General features: G+C 39.3%; 1 protein-coding gene across 1 annotated transcript in view; it reads left to right on the top strand.

Moving 5' to 3' along the window:
* Window positions 1-12,315, top strand: part of cttnbp2 (cortactin binding protein 2) — a 96,937-nt gene that overhangs the window by 70,476 nt on the left and 14,146 nt on the right. The window contains exons 8-11 of the mRNA XM_044192820.1: window positions 1,443-1,640; window positions 2,461-2,578; window positions 3,623-3,913; window positions 9,639-9,734. Of these exons, the coding sequence (XP_044048755.1) occupies window positions 1,443-1,640; window positions 2,461-2,578; window positions 3,623-3,913; window positions 9,639-9,734 (703 nt within the window). The remainder of the gene's footprint in view (window positions 1-1,442; window positions 1,641-2,460; window positions 2,579-3,622; window positions 3,914-9,638; window positions 9,735-12,315) is intronic.

Here is a 12,315-nt window from a genome sequence, read left to right as displayed (position 1 = left end):
CATTTTGTCCCTTGTTAGAAACACTCATCATTGTTTCACACTTACCTGCTTCACGTAAAGGATTTAAGTGTTCTCAAGGGTTTGGTCGTCTGATTGGTGCAAGTAAATTGATGTATGCGCTTCCTGGGTCTCCACGGTAACCATGGGGCCTGTTAGTTGCCGTGGCAGCATGTGATGAGACTCTATATTTAGTTACCTGCTTTGTTCTATATTTAGCCTGGCTTCCCTGCTGAGCCAGAGAGTTACCAAGGTCTCTATAGCATATCTGACCTCTCCAGCACAGATGTATTTTTAGACACCAGAAAATGTTGGCCAGTGTGTTGGGTCAAATGTAATGATTTAACATTGAGGAGGAGTTCGAAACAGGGTTAAGAGTTGTCAGTTGTTATTTAAATTTTTGATCCTGGAGTTTTTTGTGTTAATTTTGGATATTACATTTTTTTATTTATTTATTTATTTTTTTATTTATTTTATTTTTTTTTTTTTTGAAAAACTGATTCAAAAGTATCATAATACAAAATTAGGGTAAAAAGTACTCAGTTTTTCAATTAATCAGCTGCATTTTCTCCCAATTGTTCTTTTACCAGAACCAGTTTTGGTGCTGTTCTTGCCACATGAACAGGAACTTGTTTGTTGTGAACCACAGTGATCAGTGTCCTCTTGCAGCAGAAAACACAACTTTTGTATAAGTGGAGGCATAAAGTGCAGGTGGAAATCAGCTTAAAGTAATTTGTTGTGGTCAAGGATTCTGGGTATTTTTCAGTGAAAATCAGTATAAACTGAAAACATCGAAACTTGCAGTATATGTACCATTATGTGTGCTAGAATGTGTATGAACTATAGCTCAAAACAATTAGTTGATTAATTGATTAGTTGATCAGCATAAAATTAGCAGCAACAATTCTGATTATCGATTTAATTATTTTAGTAAAACTTTTTAGCAAAAATGCCTGAAATTCCCTGGTTCCACCTTTTAAAATGTGAATATTCGCTGGTTTCCTCAGTATATTGTACACTGAATCTTTTTGGGTTTGGGATTGTTGGTCAAACAAAACAATACATTTAAATGTATCAATTTGTACTCCATTTCACTCTTGGAGACATTTATAAAATATCTGAGATTTTATAGACCAAAGGATTCAAGAAAAATAATTGTTAGTTGCAGCCCTAGTATGAACCTGCATGGGACATAAGTGAACAGGTTTCAACCTTTCTTGACTTGTAATCAAATTATTGCATGACATTCTTCCTAGAAAGGCAGCATGCAAAGCAAAATCACATTAGTTCTACTTCGCACAAATGTGAATAATGAACTCAGTGCTGTAAAATATCACTAATGAATTCTGTCATTTGAATTGAATGAACTTCAGTGAGAGACTTTTGTATTTGCTGAGCAGTAACACTGTGCACATGGACGTAAATTCACCTTGACTTCTCTGCAGGATGGCTGCACGACTCTCCACGCGGCGGTGCACTCAGGACACGTGGACACGCTGCGTCTCCTCCTCTGCCACCCACAGGGTGACCCCACTGTGACCTCTGACCCCCCCTTCACCCTGGCTCTACCTGCTGCCCTGCTGAACCAGGCCAACAATGACGGCTGGACTGCTGCACACATGGCTGCTGCCCTGGGCCTCAAGGTGAGAATGAGCCGCCAAAAAATGTGATTAAAATTAATGAACTGACTGTTTGACGTAAAAGGGCTCGCTTACAGGGCTGTAACCACATTTATACACAGTGCAAAACTGAGTTTAAAAAAAGTCTGAAAAGCTCTGCATTGTTTTGGCTTCAAAGCACATTTACTGTGTGGTTTAAGCTCCGACAAACCCACTGGATGTGTGACTAGGCAATTGCTTACTAACATGTAGCAATGTAGCTAGCAATAACTATAAAGTGATAATGTATCAGGGCTGTGCGTCTGTCTGCTTGTTTTGTACTTCTTCTGTCCCCTAGTGGCCAAAAAATGGTTTACCAGCTTTAATCTAAATTAAGTCAACCTCCTGCTTTCACTACTACTACTATATTCTGCAGTCTAAATTATAAAGGTAAAATGTTTCCACTATTCTATGTATTTATGTACACTACACTGACTCTCTACTTACAATTGTTATATAATTGGTCCACTCTTTCTTCCACTAATGTCCAGTCCTGCCATCAGTCCCCACAGTGGCAGGATAATGGGATAGCTGACCTTACTGGCTGAAGCGTCCCGCTCAGCTTAAACGAATGCAGGAGACACCAGACTAGACGAGACTGAGTGACTGACTTGAATATAAATGACGACCACTCATTGATACGTGGTGTCATAATACACAAGAGCTTGTGTTGCAGAAATACTTGTGTATGTGGTTACACCCCCTTTATATGCATACTGTACACGTTAATTACTCAACTAACCCGTCCTTCTGAAAAACAGCTTTTTTTGTCTTATCAAATGGTTTTGTGTGTGTGTGTGTGTAGGAGTGTCTGGAGGTGCTGTGCAGCCACAGTGAGCAGGACATCGAGAGGAGGGATAAGTGTAATCGCACTATTCATGACGTGGCAACTGATGACTGCAAAGATCTACTTGAAAATCTCCGTGAGTGGCCTCCGGTGTGAGTGTGTCTGTCTGTCTGTTTGTTTGCACATGGGCTTTATGCCTTAAAGAACTAACTCTGCTTTTTAACCACTTGGGTCTTATTTTATAATTATAATCATTCTTATTGGTTACAGTATAATTTTACTCATCTTTGCTGATTTGGAGACATGGCGATGTCAAACGTAGTCGAACATTGCAAAACAAAGATGGATGTCCACATGCTGAGACCACAGCATCATGGCCATATTGAAAACTTTCCCATTATAAATCAGGGAAGGTATAATATTTCACACACAGTGGTTTAAGGTTTAAGACGTATCAATCATCTATACTGTTTTATTTCCTCTCTAAACTTAAGCATCTGTATACTAGTTCATTGAAGCACTGGTCAAGCCTTTTGACTGTGTTATTCAGTATAAAATGTTTAGTAAAGCACATTACACTTTTGAATCTGTTTTCTTGCTGTATTTATTTTGGCTAAATTGATCTTAAATACTTATGGGACACAACAGAGGTGGTTTAAAGAAGGTTGATAAGCAGTAAGAGATAAGCAAGATATATAGGGCTGGCCAATACAGATGAAATCAATATCACTATTATTTTTCTTTGTATATACATATATAAGACACACATAATTTATTTGCTTGAAATAATTAAGTTAACCATTGAAACAACTGAATTTTGTAAAATACTGTAACATGGTATGACTTTTCACTGGAAGTTGATATATGATAATATTGAGTTATGAGCACAACTGTTTAACATGTAGGCCTACATTTGGAGGATGTTTTCTAAATATAAATTTAATGTTGCTCGTTTAATGTTTTTGAGTACTGTAACAGAATATGTTACATTACATTTAACATGATGTAATCAGTATTCAGGCACTAAATCTTTTTTCTAAGCCTTTTTACCCGTCACTGCCTCGATTAACAAGAATTGGCAAGTTTAGCATTAAATCACTGTACCTACTGTGGCATTATTTCATGGTACTGAAGACCTTTTCTTTCCTCCTTCATTCCCTCTTCCTCGCCACTCTTCCAGACTTGTACCGGGTCCTGGTACGTCTCCAGTGTTCAGGTGGAGGAGGAGCGGGGTCCATGTGTCCTGTGGAGGCCCTGGAGGAGGAGGCGAAGGGCGTCACCAGCAGCCAGTTGGTGCTGGGCAGAGTGTCAGTCGACCGGTCGACGCGTTGGTCTCAGCTGTGCTCCACCCTCAGCCACGCCTTCACCTCCTACCTCCAGATCGTCTGTGGAGAGCCTCAGACAGCCAGGGAGGAGGCGCAACGCCCACCGCTAGGCCTTGCTCCCGCCAGTATCGCCTCCATCCGTATAGGTGAGGAGACACAAGTGTTTTTATATCCCTGCCCCATTTCTTCCTTGAATCCTTTCTTTCTCTTCTCCATCCTTTACTCCCTTTCTCCTTTGCTTCTTTTCATCCTCCTCCCCTCCATGCCCTTCCTTCTCTTTTCCTTCCTTTCTCCATCTCTTCTTATCCCTTTTCCCATTTGCCCTTCCTGTCTTACATTTTTAATCACTCTCACTCATACCTTCCCCTCTCTTGCACGCCTTCTTCTTCTTTACTTCCTTCCCTCCTTATCCCTTTCTTTTTCTTCTCCCTTTCCTTCTACCTTTGTGGCATCTTTTCTTTCTGTCCCCCCTTCCTTATATAGTTCTTTTATTCCCCTCCTAATTTCTACTGCCTTCTTTCTTCCCTCTTTGTCCATCTTGGTGGCCTCAGAAAGGACAGATAGTGATGGAGACTTTATTGATTAAGTACATGTTTTCCTAGTTCACTTTGAGCCTTTTCATGTACCTATTCAATTACAGTGGCTGAGTGCACCTAAATGTGATAACGAGTAAGATGAGTTGTATCTTGTTGGCAGTAGTCCATTCCCTCTTGTTGTCTCTCACCATGTTTAACTATAGGTTTATGTTGTCTGTGTAATGTAAAGTTAACACTCCTCTTAAGTTAATGGACTGTAGCATAGAAGCCTGCCTCAAGTAAGGTAGTCTGCAGCGGCCATATTGGAGGTCCTCAGCTCTTGGTCAGAGTGTTTGTAAACAGCTGACTGTGTTAAATGTATATCTTGGCCGTCACATAAGAATTAAATTGCTAATTTATATGCTGACGTTGATTAGGAAAGGATCACTGATTCATCTGGTTGATTTTGTGTTTATATAGTTACCTATGGATCCTAATACTTGTTCAGGAAACCATAACTATAAATGAATCCACTAGCCACAGTATTAAAAGAAGCACTAGACTTTGTGTGTTGATGCTCAAGTCAATTATTTGGCCTTTTAACTAGCAGGCTAGATAGCAAGCCAACCAAGCGAAAAAACAGTGCTATGTTTAAGTCTTTGAGTACAGATGAGGTCTAGAGATGGAACGATTTTAAATTTTAAAATGTGTCACATAAAATCCTGAAAATTACCCCATCGAAAGAGCTGACCGAAGTCAACTGTAAATGCCCCACCTAATTGTTCATAATATCCCCATCAACATTATGATCATAATCCCATTTTTTTTCTGAGACCATGCCACCCACACCTATCTTAGATTAAAAGGGTCGGAACTTGTTAGTTAACCTAGGAGAGACTAGATTTAGCATGGATTAGTCTTTGTGTGTTGATGTATAATGTCAGTTATTTTGCCTTTAATTATCTGTTTGTTAGTTTTGTTACCTTGCTATATAAACAAAGACTTTGTTCAGGTGTGGAGTTGAAAGAGAAAGAAATAATTCTACGTGGTATTTGCATTGTGCCTCCTCCCTCCAACCCCCCCCAATTAATTAATATTCTAAACAGTACGGTCTAGACCTGGTCTATAGGAAAAGTGCAATGAGATAACTTCTGTTATGAATTAGCGCTATATAAATAAAATTGAATTGAGTCTTCGAGTGAAGATGAGATGTAAAGACAGGACATTTTTAAAATGTGTTAACGTAAAACAATGAAAAAAATCTACCTTATTAGTAGAGCTGAGAGATAACAGGGAATAGCTAACTACCTGTAGCTAAAACTAATAAACCCTCCCTTCATGAAGGTTATAATGTTCCGTTTTTGGTGAAACCACTTCAGTGAGGTGTTGATTCAACTTTATGATCATTTTGGAGGCTGTAGTTTGTGCTTTACTTTAGTTTGTGTTATACTGAGAGATGTTTCTAATATTTTGTCTACCCTAATTAAATGGAGTGGACAACATTTTAGAAACACCTGTCAGTACAATGCAATACTATTCAACAGCACCATGGAGTACAGCCTCCAGAATGACCATACAGTTCAATCAACACCTCTCTAAAACAATTTCAACAACATTATAACCTTCATGAGTGTAGGACTGAAGGGAGGGCTGTTGTATTAGACTGCATTAGTTTTAGCTAGTTGTTAGCTCATAAACTGGCAACTGAGTGTATATTAATATATAGAGTCAAAACCATTGTGAATTGTTTTTCTCAATATCACTAAATTCCATGTCAGATTCCTTTTATTTAACATTACTGACTGTCTGTGACCTGTTTGTGTTTTAACTGTAAAGCCTCTACAGTTGAATGTAAAGCTGCTTCCCGTATGTTCAGCTGGAACAAGACGTGCAGTGTTAGATGAGATGGTCACACACACGATACTGTTTTTCTTATTCTCTGAATTGATGAATAATTAATCTGTTGGAACATGTGGGGAGTGCATATGTTGCTTCTGTGTCTGTTTTTTTTTTTTTTTCCCTTCTGGTGATCAAATGTCACCAGTGTGTGTTTGGATGGTTTAGGGTTAGAGTTACGTGTGTGTGTGTGTGTGTGTGTCGCAGTGCAGGTCTGTCTGAGTCCCAGACTGAGTAAAAAGAAATCGATGTCCTCTGCCTCAAACGACAAGGACTTCTCTCTCTCTCTCTCTCTCTGCCATAGTCTCTCCTTCTCCTGTTTGTCTGTCTTTACATCTGTGTGTCACACGTTTACTGTGTCTCACACTGTCACTATCTTTTCACGCAACGTGGAAAGAGACTGGTGTGTGTGTGTTGGGTTATGAAGATGAAAGAAAGCACTAGAAGTGGAGGGATGCATAATGGATGAGATGGGGGGGGGGGGATGCCAATTTAGGAGAAAATGTCTGGATGTCTGCAGTTTGATCCTGGTTGACACAGAAGACAGACACTCTTTGGTGTCTGGCTTTGTGTCTGCATATGTGTGTGTGTTTCATGTTCTTATATCTCGGTGGGGACTTGAAGCTGAATGCACACTAACCCATGGGGACTTATGTCAAAAATTGAGGTCCCTACGGGTAGAGACGGCTTTTTAAGGGTTAAGGTTAGGCACTTAGTTGTGATGGTTAAGGTTAGGTTGTTGGCAAATCACATTTGATTCAGGCAGTTTGATGGCAGCCTTTTGACAGCGCTACAACTTCTTACATGTTTCAACTAGTGCTTAACCCTGAAGTCAATTAATCAATTAGTCGATCAGCAGAAAAGTAAGCAACAATTTCGATATATAGCTTTATTTTACCAGGAATAATCATCATTATTAATCCCTCACTGAGATTAAACATCTTGTTTACAGGAATGTTGTGCACAAAGCACAGCAGCACAAAGAACATTGACTACTCAAATAATAATTTAAGTAATTTTTTTAAGCAAAAATGCCAAAACTTCACTGTAAAGCTGCAATAATTAGTATATTAATCGATACGTCAATGGACAGAAAATTAATCTGCAATTGTTCTGATTAATCACTTAATGGTTTTATGTAATTTTCTCAAGCATAAAAATTCCAAACATTTGATGGTTTCAGGTTTTCAAATGTGAGACTTTGCTGCTTTTCAGTGTCCTACTTTAGGACTTTTTCGCTGTAGGAAACAGCGATGGATATTTTTCACTGTTTTTGTTCTTTTTACAGTTCAAACGATTAATCGATAATGAAAATAATAGTTAGTTTCAGCCCTACTTCACTGGTTCTTGCTTTTCAAATGTGAATATTTGCTGTTTTTTTATCTTCTATTATAGTACTGTGAACGGAGTAACTTTGGGTTTATGACCACTGGAAAATTCAGATTTTTCACAATGTTCTGCCATTTTATAGACTAAAAGAACAATTGATTATTCTGATAAATAAAAGTTTAATGGATAATAAAAATAATAATTTGCCCCCCTAGTTTCTACATGGCTGGTTCCAGTGGGACTGCAACCAGCAACCTCTGCTCCTATGTTGCTTTTACACTACAGTTACAGTAGATAAGCAAGATAAGTTCTTTGTTTAAAGGAAAGTTCAATGTGAAGTTTGAAGTCAATTTTTCAGTTGGATGTTCAATTAGTGAGCAAAACCTCAACTTTTTTAGTTTCTCTTGGGGATGAAACAAAAGTGCAGCGATAGTTTGGTAAGTTTTCAGGAGAAATGGTGACTTCTACAAAAGCTATACTGTATTTCACCACAGGGGAATTAAAGCTGGAAGTTTTACGACTTTACTGTAGAGTGTAGAGCTGCCCCCCTTAAAACTGCTGGTTTGAGTCATCTGTCACTGAGCCTCTTGCTGAATCGTTAGCCCCTCTGTCGAATTTCCAAATGGCCTTTTTTATTCCCCATTGTTACTGTCCACAGAACATTGTTGGTTGTACAGTATGTGGAGACTTTTTTTCATTGTAAAATATTAACTTTTCACTTTGACTAGTGTTTTACTGTAGGTGAAAATCTCTGCAGGTTATGTGTCCGGTTTGTCAGAGGGAAGCGCAGCTCACGCACACTGTCTCACTGCTGGAATATTTATTAATTCACGACATTTCGGTCCGTTCGACAGGTCAAGCAGAAACGCCTTTTCATTTTTATTCAACTAATGTTGTATTTGTAACATCCTTCAAAGGAATTACATTAACTTAAACCCCTTCAGCGATTCCTGTTGTGTTCTAAGGTGTACTGTATACTGTAGCCCAGCGCAGGAAGTGAGGTTTGTTTATAGACAGATAACAGAAATGATAAAGATAGATGTTGTTCAGCATGTCTCTCGATCTACCATCATCAAATGTGCAACAGTGTGAGCTGGCTGATGTTGTTTTTCTGTGGAGGGAGTGATGTCGCCCAAATTAGCTGCATGGACATCTACTGATAAGCATGTTTTACAAGTATAGTTCTTGTCTCATACATAAGTGAAAGGTCTCAGAGCCTAAAGACAACCAGTGCTGGCCTTTTTTCAAAACAGTCAGACATGTCAGTATGATACTGAACACAACTTACAGAGAGTGGAAACTGGCTTTAGAACCCATGACCATAAACATCATGTTCTGTTGTGTTCGTTGCACGGCGATGCAGTTGAGAACAGGGACTGTTCTGAAAACTGTTGTCGATGCATTCAAGTAGTTGTGGGAAGGTAGGAGAGAAACCTTCTACCTATCAGATTTGATTTCAGGTGCAGCTGTCCTATTAAAGAGAATGTTTGTTTGATGCAAACATATAAGTATCATGGTGAAGACATGAAGTCTAGTAGGAGAAAACGATGAACACGCTGCACCTACACAGCAGTCTTTTCAGCATGTTATGGTTTTCTCAAACTTTATTCTCTAGTTTCATACTGGTTCTCTATTCTTCGTAGGGTAGGGACCTGCTCCACTCTCCAGCAAACCTATTTTCTACAACACCTCTTATGATGCATCATCTTACACATCCTAATGTGATGTGTATTTGCTCTAATTAGACCCTGTGAGCATGAAGCAGTCATACTGTTTCTCCTGCTTCATGTATAAAAGAAGAAGAACAATGTGTGAATTAATGTTGTATCTCTATAGCAGTTACTTCATTCTGTGCTTTTGGTACTAAAGCAGGTGTGGCAGAAATAGACAAGACATGGAAAAAAATAACATGCAGATAAATTATACATTGTAGTGCATATAATATATGCATATACCATATGTATATTGTTTTTGTAAGCCAACAACCTCCTTTTGGCGTTTCATAGTATTTGTTAGTGTGTTTGTTTGTCTTTGTGAACTTATTTACACTTTGTACAACAAGTGTGTGTACAGTTTGTGTGATTGAGTCTTACTATCCTAATGCGTATGCGTCTCTGCTCTTCTCTTCCAGGAGATACCGAGTGGTTGCCGGGTCAGGAGCTGCCTTTATCCCCCTGGGACCTGGTCAGAAAGCCTCTCAGCCAGTGCATCACCATCCGCCTCAAAGGTACAAACCTGGCAACCACAGTGCGTTCATTCAGCAGCACTGAGCCAAAACCAGAATCAGAGCTAATAACAAATGCCATTTGGTGGATGAAAGGGCCTGCATTTGTAGTGTGGGCAGGCGAAGTACCAGGATCTGCCTACTGAGCCACACTGCATGAAGGAAAATATAAGCCAGAACATTTTTTCAGAATAAGTATTTTGGCTAAATTATAATCAGTCTAACTTAAATCAGAATTAATAAGTAATTGCCCAACACAAACAATGCCAGTCATGTGACATAGAGCAGGTCTGTCCTCAGGGTCTACATGTTTTAAGTCACATTGCACACACAGACTGACTTAACAGTTCAGTTTTATTTCACACAATGAAAATAAAAAGATGCTATTATTATTATTATTAAGTCATATGTACTGCATATACTGTATAGAGATATAAATCTTAACAAAGCTGACCCACAATCCCATCATCCATTCAAAATAGATCCATGGTCCAGATGAAGCACGTTGTTGTTGTTGTTTGCTGCTCTTCTAGTACTTGCAAAAAATAATGACATATGGACGTGGTGGCACATTTTTGGGCATTTTCGTGGCCGCGAGGCACATCTAGGGTGCACAAGGAAACAGGCTAGGATTGAGAGGAAGTGGTGCCAGTCAACCATGTTTGTCACTAGTGTGACTGACGTCGCTCCATCCTGAGTTGGGTTTACACATACCACATTCACTGTGGTTACTCTGATTGAGTTTTGCGCAATCAGTACCAGGCTGCTGAAAAAATGACAGGCCTCATCTTCTTCTTTCTTCACAGTTTTTAGTGCTACAGGTAGACCTGTGACTGCCTAACCAACATTAATGTGGAAGAGCAGAATCACAACAGTATTGGTAAAAATTAATCATGATAGGAAAAAAAACATCTGCAATTATAGATCAAACTAATTCATACAGAAGTTTATAAAACCTTGTATAGCTTAAACAGATGTTTTGGTAGGAGTCTTGTGACTTCTTGCACCTGGAGACAACGGAGCCTGATAATTAGACTGAATTGAGGAGGGAGGACAAGTTCAGGAATCATTTGGAAATAATTCTGTGTCAGTCGGCAAGGAAGCTGTAGAAACGGTTGATAGCAACATTCAACTTAACGTTTTTCATGAAGATCAAAGATATGTCGATTTTAAGTTATTTCAACAACCTGCACAGCTGCTATTTTTCATGGATGTAGCTAGGTTGCTAGCTATGTATAAACACGATTCCCCATTCTTAATTTGGCCTACAAAGCTCAGATTGGACAACTGTTTCTCCAGCCAGGAGAAACCGTCATCAGTGAGCACACCAAACCCAATAATGGCAGCCACGGCCACTCTCGGCTTCTATACCTGATAAAGATACACTACACTGTTTTTCTTTAAGAATCGAATATGATGGTGTTCAGTAATATTGGTAGTGGAATGTTGAATCTGTCTTTTTTTGATGATGAAATATCCAATCAGTAAATGAAAATAATGTTTGTTTTACACCATTTTTAAAGACATAACTGGGACCACAACAGGGCTGGACGTGGAACCTGAATGCTTCCTCAGACACCACTGTTAATGATTACTGATGAGTCGCAGCCCTGAGCAGCCGACAGATATTGGAATAATCTTTCTTACTGTCTGCTGCTGCTGCTGTTTTGCTGCCTCCGTCCCTTGAATTGCTTTATCTAGTGTCTTTCTCGTCGCAGTGAGTCAGGGAAAAAAAATACTGAACAATAGTCTGGCACCATGAAAATCAGAGTGAGCAACAGCCAAGCTCTCAATCTCTCCCCACCTCCTCCTCTTCATCAATTCATTTTCTCTTTTTCTGCCTCTCTGCGTCTTTCTCCATCTCCGCCTTCGTCGCACTCATTTTCTCTGCCATTCTGACCAACTTCCTTCAGAAGACGTCTCATGAAGTGAGGGGGGGGGGGAGAGATCTGTGTGTAGCCTTGTGTGCGATGTCCTGACTCAGAGGTCCATATCGACCTGCATGTCCGTTAGTCCACAGTCACTGTGATGGCGTTGAGCCAGGAAATGTCCAGCGCTTCAGTTCTCTGCTCCTTCAAGTGTCTCTCACTCACAGCATTCACAGGCTTCAGTGGAAAAACATCTATCATCTAGACTGGTAAAATAAACATTACCATTAAATTTGATAAGAGACTTTTTTGCAGCACAAATCTGGAAAAAAAAAAAGAAAAGCTGCTTATTTGGAGAGTTGCCACGCATCGATGGTGAAAAATAGAACAGTGTTGTATCCTGACAAGTTAATGTGCGTCAATCCTTGATGACAGATTTCACGGAGACGTGGGGTCCTACATTGAAAACAATGGAAGTTTTGACGCATTTGAGACGTTGCCCTTGATGCTGTGTGGAAATCACTTAGTGTTGTTTACTTAAAAACAAGCAAAACTTCTGGTGGGTTTTTTTAGTTTTTTTTTTTACGTGTTTCAGGAATCATTTGGCAACAGTTCTCAGTATCTGAAGACGGAATAAGACATTAAAAGAGAAACTGGAAGGCAATTTGAAGCAAGTGAACACATCATTTTGTCATGTTTAATTACATAGAAGATTT

Source organism: Siniperca chuatsi, linkage group LG4 (genome assembly GCF_020085105.1).
Source record: "Siniperca chuatsi isolate FFG_IHB_CAS linkage group LG4, ASM2008510v1, whole genome shotgun sequence".
NCBI lineage: Eukaryota > Metazoa > Chordata > Actinopteri > Centrarchiformes > Sinipercidae > Siniperca > Siniperca chuatsi.
Note: the sequence above shows the minus strand (reverse complement) of the source record. Positions and strands in the feature narration are given on the sequence as shown.